The sequence below is a fragment of the Dendrobates tinctorius genome, unplaced genomic scaffold (genome assembly GCF_039654945.1).
Source record: "Dendrobates tinctorius isolate UK_male_01 unplaced genomic scaffold, ASM3965494v1 ptg000256l, whole genome shotgun sequence".
In the NCBI taxonomy this organism is placed as follows: domain Eukaryota; kingdom Metazoa; phylum Chordata; class Amphibia; order Anura; family Dendrobatidae; genus Dendrobates; species Dendrobates tinctorius.
This window is the reverse complement of record NW_027361923.1, coordinates 2201793-2224492: the sequence shown is the minus strand read 5'-3', so window position 1 is coordinate 2224492 and position 22700 is coordinate 2201793. Positions and strand designations below refer to the sequence as shown.

At 47.4% G+C, this 22700-nt stretch overlaps 1 protein-coding gene across 2 annotated transcripts in view; it reads right to left on the bottom strand.

The window, feature by feature from the left end:
* Positions 1 to 22700, bottom strand: part of DYNC2H1 (dynein cytoplasmic 2 heavy chain 1) — a 537791-nt gene that overhangs the window by 370806 nt on the left and 144285 nt on the right. Inside the window, exons 44-49 of one of the 2 annotated variants that reach the window (XM_073558365.1) lie at positions 18540 to 18691; positions 17881 to 18025; positions 15987 to 16089; positions 11295 to 11462; positions 10090 to 10220; positions 2562 to 2810 (exon numbers count right to left, since the gene is read on the bottom strand). In XM_073558365.1, the coding sequence (XP_073414466.1) occupies positions 2562 to 2810; positions 10090 to 10220; positions 11295 to 11462; positions 15987 to 16089; positions 17881 to 18025; positions 18540 to 18691 (948 nt within the window). The remainder of the gene's footprint in view (positions 1 to 2561; positions 2811 to 10089; positions 10221 to 11294; positions 11463 to 15986; positions 16090 to 17880; positions 18026 to 18539; positions 18692 to 22700) is intronic. The other variant, XM_073558366.1, reaches the window with a different exon arrangement.

The following is a 22700-nucleotide window of genomic DNA, read 5'->3' as shown; positions in this document are numbered from 1 at the left end:
GGGAACCCCGGTTACATCACAGTGACAGGGATGACAACAGCTCACTCATGTGTAATGCTGGAGATCCAGAGAAGACAACTACTCTTCCTGAGGGCTCACAGTGAACATCACTGTCATCTATGGTCCTGAGCTACAGATCTGATGGACTACACACAGCAAACACTATACATTTTGCCCAGGATGATGGGAGGTTGCCAGCTCACCCTCTGCGGTGGGAGGTGCACAGTCCATAGTATAATCCAAAAGTACAGAAAGCGAATAAAAACTACTTTATTTCCTTCTAAATTAACCCCTTTTCTGACATGAACAATTTCCATTTTTACGTTTGTTTTTTTTTCCCTCCCCTTCCTCCAAGAGCCGTAACATTTTTATTTTTCTGGCAATATGGCCGTGTCAGGGCTTGTTTTTTGCGGGATGAATTGTACTTTTGACTGACACCATTCATTTTACCATATAGTGTACTGGAAAAAGTAATAAAAAAAATTCCAAGCGCGCTGAAATTGCAAAAAAAAAATTCCACAACTGTTTTTAGTGTATTTTATACACCATGTTCACTATATCACAATACTGACCTGGAAATATGATTATCCAGGTCAGTATGAGTACATAGACACAAAACATTTTATTGCAATGTTGCAGCCGCCAAAAAACAATTCTGGTGTTTTTAATTTTTCTGTGGTTATGCGGTTTACTGATCAGATTACGGTAATTTATTTTATATTTTGATAAATCAAACATTTCTGAACGCAGCAATTCCAAACACGTGTATTTTTCTGTTTTATTTTTAATGGGGCAAAAGGAAGGTGATTAGAACTTTTTGGGCTTTTTTTATATTTTTTAAAAACTTATTTTCTTCTTCTTTACTTTTTACAGTATTTAAGTCCCCTTAGGAGACCTGGGGCTGCGATGATTCAATCGCTTGTGCTATACACATAGCAGGGCTTCAGCAATGCTCTGTATAGCTAACATCACGACATACACGGGCCGGCGTTCATCAGCAGATCCCTGGCTGTCATTGACAATCCATTGGCAACCGCAATCATGCCACAGAAGCATTGATGCGTGGGAGGAACGACGCGCTCCCCGCCAGCATGTGTTAAATGCAGCTGTCAGAGACTGACAGTGGGATTTAAGAGGTTAACAGCCGTGGGTGGAGAGGCGCATTCACCTTGACATTTATCGCTGCAGACAATAACTGAGATCGGTAGCGGCGGCGGCGGCGACTCAGCGATGGCACCAGGGAGAGTGAGTAAAGGATAGTTTGCTTTTCTAAACACAAAATATGCCTGGAGACAGGAGTTTTCAGAAACCAGAAAACTCTTTCAAAGGATAGTGCTAAACTAGGATAGGGAGGCCACAAGAGAATGGGATCCACGCCACCGAAGGATGGGATCCTCGTCACCAGAGGATGGGGTTTCTGCCACCGGACTATGGTGTCTCTGCAACCAGATTACGGGGTCTCTGCCACCGGATTACGGGGTCTCTGCCACCAGAGGAAGGGGTCTCTGCCAACAGAGGATGGGGTCTCTGCGCATTACGGGGTCTCTGCCACCGGATTACGGGGTCTCTGCCACCGGATTATGGGGTCTCTGCCACTGGATTACGGGGTCTCTGCCACTGGATTACGGGGTCTCTGCCACCAGAGGATGGGGTCTCTGCCAACAGACAATGGGGTCTCTGCCAACAGACAATGGGGGTCTCTGCCAACAGACAATGGGGGTCTCTGTTGACACCTACTAGAAGTAGCACTGTTAATCTAAAGCCAGTTCCACAGTTGCCTGGAATACACTTTCCTTTCCGCTTCCATAGACATTACTTTGCACATGGATTATTAGTTGTCTTCTACAATCAAGTCTTTATTAAAATTCCCCACGTCTATTTCAGCAAATTATAGATACTTCATAAGACTATTCTGGAGCAGCTTCTAAGTTGCTCCTCTCATATTTCTCCTGGAAATTTGAGAATAAATGACCATCTAGGTGTTGCTGTGTCACCACATAGTCTGACAATGTCCAATCAGTGCACAGACAAACTCTACGACACACCCATTTGTCAATCTAGGCAAAAAATACAAAAGAAACTGTACAATACAAAATTATTAAAAAAAAACAAATGTTCCAAAATTATTTTTCCTTTATGAGATCTACAAGCTTTTCCTATGACCATTCAGGAGAGATGGCCACTCCTCTTTAATTCAGGTCAAACAGTGATTTATCTACCAGATACAACATGGAAACTAACATGAATGCCATCACTTTCCTAAGAGACATCCACTTCTCCTTCAAAGGGTGTCATCCTGTCATCACTCAATCAAATCCTGCCCTAATGACTATGAAGTCTTGTCTCCTAAAATACCTAATTGTCCTTGTCACATACGATAATTCACAAATGTCTCTGACATAGAAAAGGAAGGGGATGGTCTACTCATAAAGCCAGAAGACTGCATGGAAGATGGATTCTAGTCTGGGGCCAAAACAGGGGCGAAATAAAGACGAGACTTTGTGATACTGTGAGGTTTTAATTGTTCCTTTAGATTTGGTGATGAGATGACGTTGGATTACCTGCTTTAGGTCATTCTTGAAGTGTTTAAGTTCATATCCTCTGGAGATCTTCGGGGTGAAGAGCGTCGCTCCATGCATGTGGGAGACGAGAGAAGTGACTGTTCTACGGCCAACACCGCTCCGCCCTGCCAGGAGAAGGGATCCACCGGGAAAGCTCAGCACGCGATCTACACGAGACATGAAATCCAGAACTTCGTGGAACAGGAGAATATCCAACTCTCGGTTATCGCGGCTGAACTGTATAACACCCTGAAAAAATATTACAAGTATGAAGAACAGAAGGATTTTTACTACAGGAGACTAGTGATGAGCGAACATGCTCGGATAAGGTGCTATCCAAGCATGCTCGGGTGATAACCGAGCGACTTCGGCGTACTTGAAAAATATGTTCGAGTCTCCGTGGCTGCATGTCTTGCGGCTGTGTAAGAGCCGCAACACATGAAGGGATTGCCTGTTTGTTAGGCAACATGTTATCCGAGCACGTTCGCTCATCACTACAAGAGAGACGCGTCAGGAGAGTTGCGGAAACCTAAAAAGTGACAGGAGACGAAATGATAAAATGTTTCTCAAATACTGTACATATCATTAGTTAATCTGATGACTTCATTATCACAGGGGCACAGGTTTGTCTTTCGTTTTAATGACAGAGAGGGGGAGACGATTGTACCCTGCCTCAAAGTAATAACAAAGAGTAGCTCATATATGGCAGGATTTGGCTTGTTTTTTCCCCATACATTTTTTAAAAGAGAATAAAAAAAATGCTTAATACATTAATGCGTCCTAATGCAAATCAAATTGATCTCTCCACATGCCAGGAGCCTGAGCTTTACTACATACAGAACTTTGCTGTGTACATGTCCTCAAGATAACGGGGGAGGATACAGCTGCTTCTAAAGGGTAAATATTTAAAAGGATCACAAAGCTGTTTATAAAGGGTAAAACTGCAAAAGAAGGAATTATTTGTCTATAAATGGTTAATCTGATTTCCTCACTACAGTACATCCTATGCACAGGCAGAAAGTCCCAGCTACTGCAGTGAAGAAGTGGTGATCGGATTTACCTCAGTTGCTGTTCCTCTTCCTCCTCCTGCTTCGACAAAGTACACAGGAATCCATCTTACATCTATTTGTTACACAACTGCATCCAGCATAAAGCATGATAGCAGCGCAGACCTCCGGTGTTTGCATAGTTTAAACCTTCACAACCCCCCCAAAATACAGGGGTATCTCAGCCTCCCTTTCTTAAATTGCTAAAGATATTATCACAAATTTAGATATAATTTTATTTAATTATACAATATATGAGAAACATGGATTTTTGTGAGTACTCACCGTAAAATCCTTTTCTCCGAGACGCTCATTGGGGGGGCACAGATACTGTGAGTGTATGCTTCTGCCGCTAGGAGGCTGACACTAAGTGAAAAAAAGAGGTTAGCTCCTCCTCCGCAGTATACACCCTCGCCCCTATTGCGGGCGGAAATCAGTTTGGTGCCAAAGCAGTAGGAAGACAACAAATCAGCCTTAATACAGGTACAACATGTCCAAAGGAAAACACCACCCTTATATCAAATAAGTAAACACATTCATTTAAACAAGAGCCAACTGGCTAATAGGGTGGGTGCTGTGTCCCCCAATGAGCGTCTCGGAGAAAAGGATTTTACGGTGAGTACTCACAAAAATCCATGTTTCTCCTTCGTCTCATTGGGGGACACAGATACTGTGGGACGTCCTAAAGCAGTCCCTGGGTGGGAGATTGACTCACCAATCAAAGCTACATGCACCTCCTGTTTAAAGGTGCGCCACCGTTGCTTGGAGAATCCTTCTACCCAGGCTTGCATCCGCCGAGGCCTGAGCATGGATATTATGTTTGGCAAATGTGTACAGTCTGGACCAGGTTGCTGCCTTGCAAACCTGTTCCGTCGAAGCCTGATGCCGAAGCGCCCAAGAGGCGCCACCGCCCAGGTAGAGTGCGCTCTGATCCCTGCTGGAATCGGCGTGCCTCTAATGCAGTAGGATTCCTGAATAATCAAACGAATCCATGTGGCTATGGTCGACTTTGAGGCAGCGAGTCCCTTCCTGCGTTCTTCAGGGAGCACGAACAGCGTGTCCATCTGAGGAAAGGGTGCCGTCCGCGACACGTACCTCCGGAGGGCTCTTACCAGGTCTAACGTGTGAAGAGCCATCTTCCACACGGTGCATCGGTGCTGGACAAAATGAAGGCAAAACAACATCTTCATTGATGTGAAAAAGAGGACACGACCTTCGGCAGAAAAGGAGGGGCTGGTGTGAGGACCACCTTATACCTATGGAAAGTGAGGAACGGAGCTCGGCAGGATAGAGCCGCCAGCTCTGAAAACCGCCTGATGGAAGTGATGGCCACTAGGGGAACAACTTTCCAGGAAAGGTACCTCAAAGCGATATCCTGAAGCGGTTCCAATGGAGCTTCCTGCAGAACACTTAAGACCATGTTAAGAACCCAGGCATCCATCGGCGCCATATAGGGAGGTATCAAGTGGGACACTCCCCGGATGAAAAGTTTTCACCTGCAAATTGGTAGCAACCCTGCACTGGAACAGGACGGATAAGGCCGAAATTTGTCTCCTGCGGAAACCTGGGGCAAAGCCCGAGTCAAATGCTCTACCGACTGAGCTATCCGGGCTCTCTGAGCCCGACTGGAGAAAAACCAAGATGTTGGAGATCGAGAATCTTAGCGGAGAAACACCGCGGCCTCGACATCAAGCAAAGAACACCTTCCAGGTGTGGTGGTAAATTCATGCTGAAGCAGGCCTCCGGGCGCTAATCGTTGTAGCGACCACCTTGCTCCCGAAACCTGCCTGGGTTAGAATCCAAGATTCAACGGCCCTGCCGTCAAACACAGGGTCCCTGAGTTCAGGTGGCAAATTGGCCCTTGAGACGGTAGATCTGGGCGCTCTAGCAGGCGCCCAGGAACGTCGGCGAGCAGCTGCCTTAGATCTGCGTACCACGCTCGACGGGGCCAGTCTGGGGCCAGCAGAATCACCGGCCCTCCTTCCGTCTTGATCCCTTTGCTGACTCTCGGGAGTAGTGGCAGTGGGGGAAATAGATATGGGAGGCGAAACTGGTTCCATGGCAGAACCAACGCGTCCAACGCAAATGCCTGCGGGTCCCTGGCCCAAGCGACATATGTGGGCACCTTGGCATTCACTCTGGAAACCATCAGGTCCAAATCCGGAGCTCCCCACAGTTGACAAATCTGTTGAAGAACTTCGGGATGTAGAGACCACTCTCCGGATGCAAGACCCTGCCGGCTGAGGAAGTCTGTCGCCCAATTTTCCACTCCCGGGATGTGGACAGCCGAAATCACCGAGTGGTTTGCTTCGGCCCACTGAAGAACGTGCTCCACCTCGCGCATGGTTGTTCTGCTGCGGGTGCCCCCCTGACGAATTATGTAAACCACTGGCGTGGCGTTGTCTGATGGAATCCGGACGGGGCGGCCTGCTAGAAAGTGATGAAACCTCTGCAGAGCCAGCTGAATTGCTCGTTTCCGCCAATAAGTTGATCGGGAGGCGTGCCTCCTGTGGAGACCACCGTTTCTGGGTTGTCTGGTGGCGAAACACCGCTCCCCAACCGAGGAGACTGATGTCAATTGTCATTATCAGCCCATGACATGGGGGGAAAGGTTTCCCCTAGGCCAGAGAGGAACTGGTTATCCACCATCCGAGCAACTGCCTGACTTGGGAGGACAGTTTGCACCGCCGATCGAGCGTGAAAGGATTCTTGTCCCAGGCTGACACGAGACGCGCTGCAGGGGGTGAAGGATGGAACTGGACGAAATGTATCGCTTCGATTGCTGCCACCATTTTCCCTAGGATCCTTATTGCGGATCGGATGGTATGAGGGACTGGTTGGCGTAGTGTCCGGACTCCCTGCCGGAGACTAGCGCCCTTTCCTGAGGGAGAATTATCAACCCTCAGCAAGTGTCGAAGATCATTCCTAGGAAGGAGATCCTCTGAGCTGGCACAAGGGATGATTTCTTTGCATTGACCAACCATCTAAGTGGCAAGAGTATCTAGCGTGGTGTTGACACCTTCCTCACATGCCCGTATTGACGGGCCCTTGACCAAGAGGTCGTCCAGATAAGGCAAGACGACTATGCCTCGAGAATGCAGTGTGGCCCTGACAATTGCCATAACCTTTGTGAACACTCTGGGAGCCGTGGCTAGCCCGAACGGTAGCGCTACAAATTTAAAATGCTTAACGCTGATGACGAAGCGTAGCCGCCTCTGATGAGGAGGAAAAAATGGGAATATGCAGAAATGCGTCCTGGCTGTCAATTGAGGCCAAGTATTCTCACTGCTCCATGACCGCTATGACTGAACGGAGAGACTCCATCCGGAAATGTCTGATCCTGATGAATTTGTTCAGAAGCTTTAGGTCCAAAACAGGCCTGACAGACCCGTCCTTTTTGGGAACCGCAAAAAGGTTTGAATAGAACCCCTGAGCTCTTCCATGTTCCGGCACTGGAACAATGACTCCGTTGTGCAGGAGCGACTTGATGGCTCCCAATAGAGCCCTTACCTGGGTATCCACCCTGGGAAGCCGGGAAAGAAAAAACCATCTTGGAGGGTATCTGACAAATTCTATTTTGTAACATGAGGACACCAATTCTTTTACCCATGCGTCGTGAGCGATGTTGGCCCAGACGTGGTGAAAACAGAGTAGGCGGCCGCCCACTTTGCTGGTGTCGTCTGGTAAAGACTTCGAGTCATTTGGCCGATGGTCCTTAGGATCTGGGTCCCCTCGATCTGGCCTGTTGAGCACGCATTCTCCCCAATGGGTTGGCTCTATATGACCTGCCGCTCCCTATCCTGGTTGGGGCGGCCTGAGGTGGCAGAATTGGGCCCCGTAGTCCACCCAGAGTCTTTTAATGCATGATCCCAGACCGGTCTCCTATTCGGGTCCCAGACCAGGCTCAGGCTGCTTAGCGGCCGCCATCTGACCAATGCCGTCACGCCCGGCCTAGAATGGCCGGTGGCACTGCGAAAGGCCCGAAAACGTGCCTGAACCGGGTGACGAAAAAACGATTTAACCTTCTGTTGGGGGAGAAACCTGCTCTTTCCTCTTGTGGAGTCGGAGATAAGTTGATCCAAAAATAGGCGGCCGCACTGATAAGGCAGGGAAGTCAAGGACTTCTTGGAAGTAGAATCGGCCCGCCATGTCCTCAACCATAGGGCTCTTCAGAAAGAGATTGCATTAGCGGCAGCAAGTGCTGAACAATTGGCCGCATCCAAAGACGCATTCATTACATAATATCCGGCTATCGTCATCTGACCTGTGACCTCCGAGATCTCTGCAGGTAGATCCTGCTCTTGCGCAACCTTGTTTAATGCTTCTGACTATGATATCATAGCCTTGGCTACCCAAGTTGCTGCGAACGAGGGAGCGAGTGCAGACCCTGACGCCTCATATACTGAACGAGCTAGGCTCTCAATAAGGCAGTCCATGGGATCTTTAAATCGAGGAAACCCTAGGGACAGATAACAGGGTCTTAGTGGCCAGGCGTGAAACCGGAGGATCCACTATCGGGGATTCCATCCATTGTTTACGGAGGTCCGGAGCAAACGGATAACGCGTTTCGAGTGCCCTTTAACCCTAAAAAAACGCAGTTTTGTCCTCAAACTCAGGGTGAGAGGAAAAAAAAATTCTGTGCGGCTGCTTCACTCGTTTACATGCCACTTTATGCCCCGTAGCCGCTGCGGTATCATCCTCAATCCCCAGGGTCTGATTGATGGCTTCTATGAGGCTGTCCACTGTTTCACGTGACTCTGGAGTGTCCAGGTCAATGGGCTCGTCTGAGTCGCAATCTGAGGTCTGCTTGCTATCAACCACTGGTGACGGGGAGCGAGAAGCAGATCTTACGGATGCCGAAGGCACTGGATGGACTGGGCGACACCGTGTGGATTCGTTTTCCCCGGGTCTGCCTGGAGTGAGGGCGGCCCCTGCAGGCCGGAGGCTCCTGTGAGGTGGAGGTTCCCGCTAAAGGCGGCGAGACACTGTCCCTGCCCCTATCTGGGGCTTGAAGGGATTCTATTGCTCTCGTAAGCGATGCCATGTACTGTGACAGTGATCGGGCCCACTCCGGGGGATTTGACACATTGGTCGCGGTCGCAGGGGAGGGCTCCTGGGCGCGTTTGGATTCGCAGGCTTCACATAAACGCTTGCTCTGTGCCCGCGGAAACGCAGTCCGACAAGAGATGCATGCCGCGTAAAAGAACGTGTGCGTCTTTGCTTTTTTCGGACATGCTGTATCTGTCCGCTGCTGGGGATATGGGGAAGTAGCCCCTCGGGCAGCACTTACCCCAGTCCTGCACCCCCCGACCTGGATGCTTCCTTTAAATCGCACGCCTAACTCCTCGCACCAGCCTGTAAAATCGCTCTAGGGGCGGTACTCCCACTTTGCGGCCTAGCCCGTGCTCCGAAGCCGGGGCCTCGATTTTTACCACCGCCGAGTGCGGGGCGGGCTGCCGGAAGCGACACGCGGCCCCGAGGACGGAACTTCCGGCGGCGGCCTCAATTTTTCCCCTCCCGACCGGGGAGGGGGGCGCGGTACCAAAAAATGGTGCTACTGACCGGCGCAGCGTTCCTGTCCTGATGGATCCAGCCTTTCTCTTGCATGGCTAGTGGACGCCACGGCTGTGGGCTCCAGCCCGAAATCGTCGCAGGAGCCCTCCCCGACCCTCTCCTCACCGATGATCCTCTTCAGCCTGAGCGCAGGTATGCGAGGGGGTCTTTGATAAAAAATAGGAGGAGAGGGACCGTCCGCCACCTTGCAGCACCTCCGTCTAGCGTTGGTGGAGGAGTGGGGGCCGCACAGACTAGTCTTGTGCCTCTGTGCAAGCCCATGGTTTCAATACCTAGGGGTGGACAGGGCAAAGTCTGGCATAATGTCCCATGTCGCGGGAAAGGATACGTGGAGGGATACTCGCAAGTGCTCGCCCGTTGATGGTTTGGGGAAATCGGAACCTTTCAATAGGATGCGTTGCCCCTGTCTCATCTTCATAAAATAACAAACAAAAATAGAAGTCTGGGAAAAAGTCCCAGATATGTCCCTCGGTGCGGGAAAGTATACGCGGAGACGATACTCAACGCGTGCTCGCTCGTTGATGGTTTGGGGAGATCGGACCCTTTCAATAGGATCCGTCGCCCCTGTCTCATCTTCATAGTAAACTAGAAAAAAAAAAAAAATAGTCTGGAGAGATCCAGACTGTGTGTGCCTCCATAGGACACTAAGCAAAAAACTGATTACCGCCCGCAATAGGGGCGAGGGTGTATACTGCGGAGGAGGAGCTAACCTCTTTTTTTCACTTAGTGTCAGCCTCCTAGCGGCAGAAGCATACACCCACAGTATCTGTGTCCCCCCCCAATGAGACGAAGGAGAAAGTTTCTATTTTTCAGTCTTCTTTCATTTTACCAATAACTGCTGCAACAGACTATTCCTTCATAAAGGTTCCTGTTCTTTTCAGGAACATTAATGTTTCCCGCTGACACACCTTCTTAATAACATCTTTAAAGTCAGCGGAGTTCAGCTTTCCGATGGGCCGTCCATGAGAAGGTAAGGCCTGTCCAGGAGCGAGCACCGATCCAGCTTCATGCAGTGCTCCCCAAGTTACATAGAAAAGGTCTAAAAAAGAAAAGAAACATAACATTTTGCCAGAATAGAGACCAATATATATGCCTTTAGTGTCTCTGCTGAAAATGGAAAAATTTTCATCCGAAAAACAGAGCAGTGCTGCAGTACCAAGCACATCCTAGATAAAGGAGGAGCGGGTTCTGTTTAGGATATGTCTTATAAAGAAATAGCAACTCTGGTTCTCGTCTTTTAGACTTCCACTCTTTCTGATCCTCGGTTGCTCTTGAATGAAGTCACTATGACTGAATGGCTACACGCCATACACTGTCTTTTAATCAAGATGTTTAAAAACATCCAAATTTTATTCCAAGGAATCGGGATGTGCAGTTTTCTCTACTTTATACACTAATCTTTGCTACATCTTAATAACGGCGTAAAAAAGATGATCCATTCTCTAATATAAATTTTAAGATCTTTGCTTGCAGTTGTCTAATTTAGTCCATTATTAATAAACGGAACCTGTCAGAACATGGTTACTAATAGCAGTAATGGTAAGGGGTAGAGGCTTGTGCCCCAATAAAAATGATATCTTTTTGATGGGTCAGTCATGAGAACTCTTTTGTAGAAGAATATGCAAATCAGGTTGCAAGTGCAGTGAGGGCACATCGGTGCACTTGGACTTCATTTTCCAAGTGCACTGACACGCCCCCAGTGCACATCCAGTCTGATTTGCATATAGCGTCTAAGCTGGATTTCTCATGGCTGTCATGTCCAATATTTTGCATTTTTATTGTCTGACAAGCCTTACTACAGACATGCTGACAGGTTCCCTATACCTTCCAGTGGATACAAACCTGACCTGGCCACATAATGATCTCACAGTATTGTAATGTGCACCTGTACGTCCACTGTAAAACAGACAGACTTCTATCCCTTTGGAGGTTTCTACTCACTGACTGCAAGCAGAGATCTTGCGATTTTGACAAATTGATACAGGAAAAAAAAATGGGAAAATGTAAAAGGATGAACTACACTAGGAATAGCCTTGCATGGCAGGTATCAGTAGAGGCTCATAACTAAAGGAGCAGGAAAATGGCTCCAATGTCTCTTGTGAGGAATCCCCACCTGCCATGTGGTCCAGCACATCCGAGCCCCAGTCTCCCTGCAGTATGGACATTAAAATATTGTCAAAGACGTTCAGCTCCTTGGAGGTGACAATCCTGTCGCGAAACAACCTGCGAGCTTCATAGGCCACGACTTCCAGGACATTGTCTTGAGGTTGTTGTGAGGATCCTTAGGGGTAAGAGAACAAACTATTAGAGCAAGTTGTTGATATGAGCGGCACTGATACATGGACTGTAACGGGCTGGAAATGCCAAAGACTTACCATTATAGAGAGGAAGACGGATACAGCGAAGATAAAGGAGAAGATTAGAAAATAAACAGGAATGAAATAAATATCAAATCAATCAAAATCACAATATATGCCAAACATACAATACAAAGTGCTACAAGTATTATGAATGTAACATACTCTCACAGGTAATGGTAAAAGGAAAGACCTACTATACAGTAGGGAGACACCGCACCCACACCCAACTGGTCCCGGTACAGACTAGAAAGACCCTAAGCACAGAACTCAAACACACCACCTCGCAACACACTGCCAACAAAAGGACGGAAAAATGTGCTGGCAGATAGGCAAACCCAAGGTGAGATAATTAAAACACATTCATATAAGGTAGAGAGGAAAAGCCAAAAATAAAACGGAACACAAATAACCTCCCAGAAACCAAAAGAGGTGAAAGGAAGAGGAACTGGGAAGAAAAACAAACAGATTCACTGCAGGAATTCAACTGGTGTTTACCATGCAAGGTACACCCCTTATCTAAAGGCCTGGAACTTCTAAAACCAAGTCCACCTAGAGGTATAGCAAGCAAGGAAGTGCAGTGAAGGGTGAACATATAAAATCCAACCCAGAATGTGATAGGACAGACCAAAATGGGAAAATGGAAAACACCTGGAAAAGAGAAAACCAAGAAGGGGGAACAAAGACAATTGGAACCATCAGAATTTGGACAGGAAAAAAAAAGGCAATATCTTAGCAGACAGAGGAACTGACCATGGAGAAAAGGTCGACAGATCGAATCCCCAAACCGAGCTATGACAACAAGATCTCCATTACTGTCTAAACTTAACTGCAGTTCTCCTCCATAACAGGACTGTGAATAGTTATGTAAACCACATTCCAAGATATGCACTTTAATTTTTTTTTTTACTTTGATTGTATTTATTTATTTTATATTGAAAGCAAAAAATTCTTAGTTTTGCACTTAATTAGAAAATTTTCAGCAGGCCCACAGCCACCACTAGTGGCGCTCACATGTCTAATCCATCACCTGAAGTGATTTCTCCCTAGTAGTGGCTTCCAGAAAATGGCTCTGTAATTGGTTTCTGTCACCAGCTTTTTGCTATCCCATATGAGAGCAGCATAATATAGAGGCAGAGATACCGATTCCAGCGATGTGTCATTTACTGGGTTGCTTGCTACAGTTTTGATGAAATCACAGTTTTAACGGCTGCAAATTTAGCAGTTCTCTAGATCTCATATGACATCATGAGGTCAGATTACTAGTCGCAAATAAAACAACACTGCCTTGGTCTGGCTACCACGAAGCATCAGTCTGGATGCCAAACTAGGACAATACAGATTCCCTGATTCCACCAATGTGTCACTTACAGGGCTGCTTGCTTGTTTTGATAACATCCCTGTTTTCACTGCTGCAGATCTAGCAGTTCTCTGAATGCTGAGCTCTGTAGAGCCCCGCCCACACCACTGATTGGCAGCTTTTTGTGTACACTCTACATAGGAGGAAAGCCGCTCCTCAGTGGTGGGGGCGGGGTTATACAGAGCTTATGAATTTGGAGGACTACCTGACAGCAGGTTTACTAGTTTTCAAGTGATAATCTCTTGTGGGTACAAATATGATTTTATCAAAACTACAGCAAGCAGCCCAGTAAGTGACACGTCACTGGAATCAGGGTCTCTGTCTCTACATAATGCTGATCTCAGAATAGGTAACAAAAACATGGCCATATTGCCTTTAAGAGGCAGGTGATTTACCAGGGGCATTACAAGGCACACACTGGAAAATTGGCAGTGAAAATAAAATGAAGAAGCTGCTCTATCGTTGTGACGTCACCAGAAGCAGGAAAATTGCTAGCAGGAGTGGTCCAAGCCGGCTCTGAACCGGTACAGATCAGTGGCAGGCAGGGAGTTAGCAGCTACCTATCTGTAAGATCTTAGCGGCATAGGAAAAATTAACCAAAGTACCAGATAAACTCTGTAAACACAGAAAATAAATTAAATGAATAAAAACATCCCGGCAGTTCCACTCAATCGTTTTTTTTATCCCATCTTGCCCAATATTACAACTAAAAGTTACTAAGAAACAAACAAGCTAATAACATATAACTAAATCTAAATAGCACTGTTCTGAACGTCTTCCTGGAGATCAGCCATGTTCCCCTCCTCCTAACTGTCCTGTGTCTGGCAGTAAGACAACCAGCTGCAGCAGGAGCCTCTCCCCCTGCTCTGCTGCCTGCAGTACAAATGGCTGTGAAGCCCTGTGTTAGGCGTCGGATTTCTGCGTTTACTCCGCAGGGATCCATACCCTCTCATTCTGCAGTCTCCTGCTCTTTATCTACTGCAGAGGAGATTGCCTTGCAGCAAGTCTCTCCTGAGGCTAAAGGGCATGTCACACTAAGCGATATCGCTAGCAATATCGCTATAACGTGACGTTATAGCGATATTGCTAGCGATATCGCTGTGTCTGATACTTACCTACGACCGGCTCCCCCGCTGGTTATCGCTGATCGCGCGAGAACGTCCTGGACCGTTTCTCGTTGTCAGCTTCCTGCGGCGCTTCCTGCTGTGACGACGAGCGACGCGTGGAGCCGGGCGGGAGGACGCAGGATCGCCTGGTGTGACAGGTAAGTAGCGACCCCCGACCCCAGCGATGTCGCTGGTGAGATCTGCCTGTGTGGCAGCTCACTAGCGACCACTTAGCGATGTACCCGCGATCCTGACCGCGTCATATCGCTGGTCGGGATCGCTGGTACATCGCTAAGTGTGACAGTACCTTTAGTCCTTCTGCCCTCCTACTGAGCATGCTCATGGGATGATCTCCCATTGGAGATCGGGAGTCATGTGCTCAGGTCCCGCTCCAGATCTCATTGGTCCAGAGATCTGGAAACTTGCGGAAGGTCCCGGCTGCTATAAAAGGCGCGCATGGCTGTGTGCTCCTCTGCTGCAACATCCACAGCTGCTAGCGTCCGACACTGGGCTTGCGCCTTAGCTTTGTCGTTTAGCGGCAGTGTCCACGCCGCGGTGCAGTAGCAGTCCCTTTGCGTCCGCAGCTGCGACGCCGCACACACGGAAGGTCTAGACGGACGTAGTGCCGCTGTCTTGGGCTACTCCTGTGACCTGATACTGTGTGTGTATTTATACTGAGTACTGTGACCTCAACAGGCTCAGTCTTTGTATTTTTGTTTATTTGGCATCTCTGTGACTTAACAGATTGCTCTGCGCACCTGGGTGACGTTTAACCCTGTGCGCATTACCGTCATATTGCTCCTGCCACCACTTAGCAGCGGTTATATCACCTACTGCACGGTGGACCCCGAGCGGCGAGCGCACTTTATTATTATTTTTATTTAGTGTGTTCCGCCGTTCCGAACACCCTGGACCTAGGCCAAGCGCCACCAACCTCAGTGATTCCCCAGTCAAAAATGGTACAGAAGAGCTGTAGAATTAAAGCAGATCTAAAAGGATATTTATAATAATGTTTGCGCAAATTGCCACATTTTATTGTTTCAAAAGCCTAAAAAAAAAAAATCAAAAATCTCCAATGTTTTATGCCACGTATTACACTATTTTTAGTACCCAGGCCAAAATGCTAAAAAGAAAGTCAACTGCCTAACATCATTGTCTACAAAGATCAGATAACAACGTACATTTAAAGGGGATGCCACTAGGTATCACAATACAAATTACATACAATATTTAAAGGGAATCTGTCGGCAAGATTTCACCCCCAAACTGTTTATATGCACATGGAGCTCTTTCAAAGACAGATCCAGCAATCCCTTTACATGGCCGGTCTGTTCCTCCACTTACTGAGAAATCAGCGTTTAAATGGAAAGGCAAATGAGGCTGAAGAGCTATGGTAGATCTGAAGCCTCTGTCACTCCAGCTCTGTTCCCCGCCCAGCGATGCCTTCTCCTGCATGACTGACGTGGCACCTTTTCTTAAAGGCACAAGCATAGCGGCTGTCAGTCAAGCAACAGAAGTGGAGGCCGCAGAGGGCAGGGAAACAAAGCCGGGGTGACGGAGGCTTGGGAAGAGTTTCTATGAGCTGAAAGCACTTCAACCTCATTTGCATATCTATTTCTCAATAATGAAGGAATGGAGTGGCCATGTAATGGTGTTGCTGGGCTTGTCTTTAAAAGAGCTACATGCGCATATAAAATAGTTTTGGAGGGTGAAATCCTGCTGACAAATTCCCCTTGGACCTGATGGAGCCAGAGTATTAACTTTGAAAATTTATGCCAGATCAGCTGTATAATACGGATATTAAATTAAGCCAATGATTGTGTGGTCTTTCAGATACGAATTATCAACATAAGAAGACTAGCCTCATCAGATCTATGCAGTTATGTGCGCTTTGGTATCGTGAAGTCTGCTTTATAAGAACATGTAGATAGGACATTATGGCACACAACAGGAATGCATACAATAAAAAAATAAAAACCTACCTCCAGATAGGTCGTATCTAAACAGACCGAAGATCCACTGTGTGAGGATACACGGTGTAAACAGGTAATGGCTATGGTCATCAACCGAAAACTTCATCCGAACCTAAAGAGAAAACGAAGACTTCAATACGATGATATATTACATAGTAACTTACATAGTATTTACCCTAAGCAAGATAACCTGCACAATAACAAGAAAGAGGCCGCACAGTCTGTAACACCAGGCGCCATTACAGATCTCTGACCTTATCCTAGTAGTTACCAGAAATCTAACAAGGGGAGTAATCAATTATACCGAACTATGATCAGTGTCAGTCCCGGGAGACACAGTGCGCTGTGGCTCTGTACCACTACCCCCTACCAAAAAACAAAGGGCTCCCCTTCATAAAAGCCAGAGCCAACCCTACCTACTTTTTGGATTAAATATATAAAGCGTAATGGCTTCGTTCACCTGAAGTAATACACCATCTGTCGAGTGTCGAATCTGCCTGTATAAATGATTGGTGGTGGTAGCTATACAGTCATGGCTGAAAGTGTTGGCACCCTTGAAATTGATCCAGAAAATGAAGGTATTTTTCCCAGAAAACTATTGAAATTACATGTTTTGTTATACTCGTTTATATTCCATTTGTGTGTATTGGAAGAACACAAAAAAAAAAAATAGAGGAAAAAAAAAGGGAAATTGGACGTAATTTCACACAAAACCCGTAATTTGTTGACACCCTCAATGTAATATTTGGCTGCACACCATTTAGAGTAACTACAATCAATCGTTTCCTATAACCATCAACAACCTTCCTAAACCATAACTGGAATTTTGGACCAGTCTTCTCTTGCAAATCGCTCCAGGTCTCTCATATTTTAGGGGCGCCTTCTCCCAAAGATCTTTCCACAGGCGATCAATGTGATTTAGATCCGGACTCATTGCTGATCACTTCAGAACTCTCCATAGCTTTGTTTGCATGCATTTGTGGTGATTCTTGAAGCATGTTTAGGGTCATTATTCTGATGGAAGACCCATGACCTAGGACTCAAACCAATCTTTCTAACACTGGGCACTACTTTGCGACCCAAAATCCTTTGGTAATCTTCAGATTTCATGTTGCCTTGCACACAGTCAATGCACCTAGTGCCAGAGGCAGCAAAACTACCCCAAAACTTTTTTGAACCTCCACCATACTTGACTGTAGGTACTGAGTTATTTTCTTTATAGGCCTCACTTCATTTCGGTAAACAGTAGAATGATGTGCTTCGCCAAAAAGCTCTATCTTGGTCTCATCTGTCCACAAGATGCTTTCCCAGAAGGATTTTGGCTTACTCACGTACATTTTGGCAAATTGCAGTCTAGCTTTTTTAATGTCTCTGTGTCAGCCGTGGGGTCCTGCTGGGTCGCCTGCTAGAGCATTTCATTCCATTCAAATTTAGACACATAGTTCGCACTGACACTGATGCAACCTGAGCGTGCAGAAATAATTAATTTTGTGGACCAATTTCATGGATGCCAATATATATATTACACGAGTTGGAAACGGAGGTGTATATACACCATATGATCACTGCGAGTTCCCCAATAACCGGCCTAGTAGTGGAAGCAGATGCAGCCTCATCTCTCACTAGTCAGTCACTTTCGTAGTTATCCTGACGATTGGAGTCAACAAAAAGTGGTTATCCTTGAAAAATTTCAGACCAGAAAATAGCCTGATCTGCAGAAATGTATCTGATATTTATAATTAGAGATGCCTAGACCAGCCACAGATCTCCTGAAATCAGCAGCCCAATAGCCATACATGAGAAGAGAGTTTTGTTTTTTCATCATGGTCTGTACAGGGACAACGAATGCTGGATATGTGAAACAGGTAAAACAGATCTTACAGAAAAAAAAGAGAGATGTTACCTGTTCATATACTTGAACCATTGAGCCCGCTAGCTGGTGGATTTTCGATACAGAACCCCATACGGGGTGTTTCTTCAGAGTCTGGTGAAGAACTGGTTCCAAATAGGAGCTGCAGATTGTTTGCAGTTGGTCTCGTTCAGGATAGCTGCAGGCAGGATTAAAAATACAAAGTAAATTGCAAAAAATACTTTCAGAAGTGAAATAACATAAATTAACAAAGTGAAGGAAATTATTTTTTTTCTTTCCTGGATGCTTTTCTATGGAGCAGAAGGAAAAAAAAAACAACCAGAGAATAGCAGGAAGGACACTCGGTTGGCCTGTGTTAAGTAAATGGCGGCCTATGGATACATACAGTATACAGACTGGGAGCTTTCCAGATGCCTACGGCTAACACTACAAATGGAAAATGTCGGCATCCATATACACATACTGAGGGAGATGTACTGCCGATATGCTTTCCCTCTATGTATTTTTTGGAGAAGGTTTGTGAATATTTGAACAGAGCCTGAAGGTACGAAAAAGGGAAATACTGGCTAATAGAAAGTGTCTTTTTTCCATCAAAAAGTATACAAGGTACTAAGATGTCCAGTAGCAACATTAAATACAAAGAAAACAATAACATAAATGTGGAATCAAACACAGCCCGGTATAATACTTACTCCACCGCACATATCCGGACCACAGAGGTGAATCTGGTTGTCAGTCTATGCCGACCGATGGTGCCGCCGGCAGACATGGACGCCACAATCTGGATGTTTTCCAGGCCGACCCATTCCAAGTTATCATCATAAAAGCCGTGATACGTCAAAACCTGGGAAACAACAACAAATACGGTTGGTCTAAAAGATTGGTAAGGCAGAAGTTAGCGAAGCTTATGGCAAAAGATGTAACGCTTTTGCAAACGACAGAATAATAAAAGGCAACTAAACATTATAGATGAAACGAGTCATTGTTCCTTTTAAACCAAAGGCATTGGCCCAGATTCATCTTTGCGCCAGTTTTTTGTCTCGTTTATCGCCTTTTTTTTTTTGCTTGCACCCGATCCACTGTTCTATTTCTTTTTAAGTCTATGTTATATGCGCTCACCTGTAGGGTTTTTTATGCTTAGAGCTGCCAGATGGTTTTGGCTGATTCTTGATTTGCGATTTTTTTTTTTTTTTTATAAAGTATCTAAATTTGGCGCCCCTTCACTCCAGCCCCACCCACCCCTCACTCTCCAAGAGTGATTTTATAGGCGTCAAGCAAAAAGTCCCTTTTTTTTTTGCAGAATTTTGAAAAACGTGCGACTTATTACGGGAAAAAGGAGATTTTTGTGTACTCACCGTAAAATCTCTTTCTCTTAGCCTCTAATTGGGGGACACAGAACCATGGGTGTTATGCTGCTGTCCACTAGGAGGCGACACTATGCATAATCTGAAAAAGATTAACTTTGGCTCCTCCTCTGCAGTATACACCCCTGGACGGCGTCAGCCTTCTCCAGTTTTGTGCAAAAGCATTAGGAGGAACATAACCAAATAACATAACCATGCCTGTAAGAAGGCTACTATGTACGAGCTCAAAGAACAATATGAGAACTCAACCGTAAACAACGGCCCATAAGGGCAACAGGGTGGGAGCTGTGTCCCCCAATTTGAGGCTAAGAGAAAGAGATTTTACGGTGAGTACACAAAAATCTCCTTTACTCTGTCGCCTCATTGGGGGACACAGAACCATGGGACGTCCCAAAGCAGTCCCTGGGTGGGAAGCAATGGACGAATATTGTGCTAGCAGGTCCCTAAATTTGGGGCACTGCCACCTGCAGAACCAGTCTACCCAGGCTCGCATCCGCTGAGGACTGGGTATGAACACTGTAGTGTTTCGTAAACGTGTGTAGGCTAGTCCAAGTGGCCGCCTTACACACTTGTTGTGCCGAAGCCTGATGCCGAATGCCCCAAGAGGCCCCTACTGCCCGTGTAGAGTGTGCCGTGATACCGGCCGGAAGAGGGGAACTGTTAAGTCGGTAGGCCTCATGTATGGTGGACTTGATCCACCTGGCAAGGGTAGCCTTGGAAGCCGGCAGTTCCTTGCGACTACCTTCTGGAAGAATGAAGAGGGAATCAGACTTCCGGAAAGGTGCAGTCCTGGACACGTAAAACCGCAATGCTCTGACGAGGTCAAGCGTATGCAGAGCCTTCTCCACTCTATGAACCGGAACCGGGCAAAGGGATGGCAGTGAAATCTCCTCATTGAGGTGAATGTTGGACACAACCTTCGGAAGGAAGGATGGTACCGTGCGGAGAACCACCTTGTCCTGGTGAAAGGCTAGGAAAGGCCGTCTGCAGGAAAGTGCTGACAATTCCAACACTCTGCGTAACGAGGTGATCGCCACTAGAAAAACCACTTTCTGAGACAGAATGGAGAGTGGAACTCCTCTAAGAGGTTTGAAGGGTGGAGCTTGCAATGCTGTCAGGACCAGGTTGAGGTCCCATGTATCCAGCAGACGTTTGTAGGGAGGAACCAATCGGGAAACTCCCTGGATGAAAGTCCTTACTTGCGGTTTAGTAGCAATGCGCTTTTGAAAAAGGACTGAAAGCGCCGACACCTGACTCTTAAGCGAGCCTAAGGATAGCTTGGCGTCTAGACCCGATTGAAGAAAACCTAGTACCTTCGGGAGGGAATAAGGGAGTGGGACTTGTCCATGAGATTCGCACCAAGAAAAGAAAGCTCTCCAGGTACGATAATAGATCTTGGCGGAGGCAGGCTTCCTTGCCCTGATCATAGTCGCAATGACTGCCGGTGAAAAACCTGCCTGGGTTAGAATCCAGGTTTCAAGGGCCATGCCGTCAAATTGAGAGCCCCTGAATTCTGATGGAAGAACGGACCTTGAGACAGAAGGTCGTGACGGTCGGGTAGACGCCAGGGGACGTCTGCTGTAAGTTGAACGATGTCGGCGTACCATGTACGTCTGGGCCAGTCTGGCGCGATGAGGATGGTTGGAACTCCCTCTTGCTTGATCTTCCTCACGACCCTGGAGATTAGGGGGAGGGGTGGAAAAATGTACAGGAGTCGGAACTGGGACCAGTCCTGGACCAGGGCATCCGCTCCGAGTGACCGCAGGTCGTGTGTCCTGGCCATGAAATTGGGGACCTTGGTATTGAGATGGGATGCCATTAGGTCCACCTCCGGGGTTCCCTAGCGTTGACAGATCTGGTAAAAAAACTCGGGATGGAGAGACCACTCCCCCGCGTCCATTCCTTGCCTGCTGAGGAAGTCGGCTTCCCAGTTTTCTACACCCGGAATGTGTACCGCAGAAAGTACCGACCTCGTGTCTTCCGCCCAGCGGAGGATATGCGCCACTTCTCATCGCCTGGGCGCTGCGGGTCCCGCCTTGGTGGTTCACGTATGCCACAGCTGTGGCATTGTCCGACTGTATCCGTATGTGCGAGGCTGCAAGCAAGTGATGAAAGGCTCTCAGTGCAATGTCACTTCCCTCGGTGACCACTTGCCTTGTGCCCTGTGATGTAGGTGCACCGCCCCCCAGCCTGTCAGGCTTGCATCGGTAGTCAGGATCTTCCATTGTCCTGAGAGAAAGGGCTTCCCTCGTGTAAGCGAGGTTGGTTTGAGCCACCAATGCAGGGACCTCCTGGTTGACGACGTCAACCTGAACTCCCTGTCGAGGGAGAAGGGATTCCTGTCCCAAGAGCTGAGTATGGCTAGTTGAAGGACCCTGAGGTGAAACTGGGCAAATGGCACTGCCTCTATTGCTGCTGCCATCCGGCCGAGGACTCTCATGGCAAACCAGAGAGATCGAGGAGGACTGCGAAGGAGTGTACGAACTCCCAGACGGATGGCCAGTGTCTTGTCCTTGGGAAGGAGCACCAGGCCCCTGGAGGTGTCGAATAACATTCCCAGGAATGTTAGAGTCTGACTTGGGATAGTCGACGATTTCTGTAGGTTGACTAGCCATCCCAGGCGACTCAGTGTGTCTATTGTGATTGAGACACTGACCTCGCAGTCTTTGAAAGTGGGAGACTTGATGAGGAGGTCGTCCAGGAACGGGATGACTAGAATGCCTCTTGAGTGCAGAACGTCCATGGTGGCCGCCATGACTTTGGTGAACGTTCTTGGAGCCGTGGCGAGTCCGAATGGAAGGGTGACAAACTGGTAGTGGTTTTGGTTGACCGCGAACCTGAGAAACCTTTGGTGGGCGGGGGCAATTGGTATGTGCAGATACGCATCCTGTATGTCTATGGAGGCAAGGTATTCTCCCTGCTCCATGGATGCAATGATGGACCGGAGGGACTCCATGCGGAAGTGACGGACCCGTACGTAATTGTTGAGCTGTTTTAGGTCCAGTATGGGTCGGACGCTGCCTCCTTTCTTGGGGACTACGAACAGATTTGAGTAGAACCCTCGGAATCTCTCGTTCGCGGGAACCGGCACCACAACTCCTGCTTGAAAGAGGCGACCGCTTGGTGGAAAGCACGAGCCTTGTCTGGTGGTGTTGGAGGAATAAAAAGGAAGAACCGGTTCGGTGGAGTGGAAGTGAACTCTATCTTGTATCCGGAAGACACTATTTCCCTGACCCACCTGTCTTCTGTAATAGGCAGCCAGACTTGCTGGAAGAGTAAAAGTCGGCCGCCTACTGGTGGGGTGTCTTCCGGAGTTCGTGAGTCATGATGAAGCGAAGTTCTGAGGTTTTCCTCCCTTGGGTTTCGCTTGGCCTGCTTTCTACTGCCAAGACCCATCCGGTCGCTGCTGCATCCGTGGGTTGTCCCTGCGTGGAGAGCGGTTACGGTTTTGCGCTGGGCGCGAGACGGACCAGCCCGAGGAATTCCGAA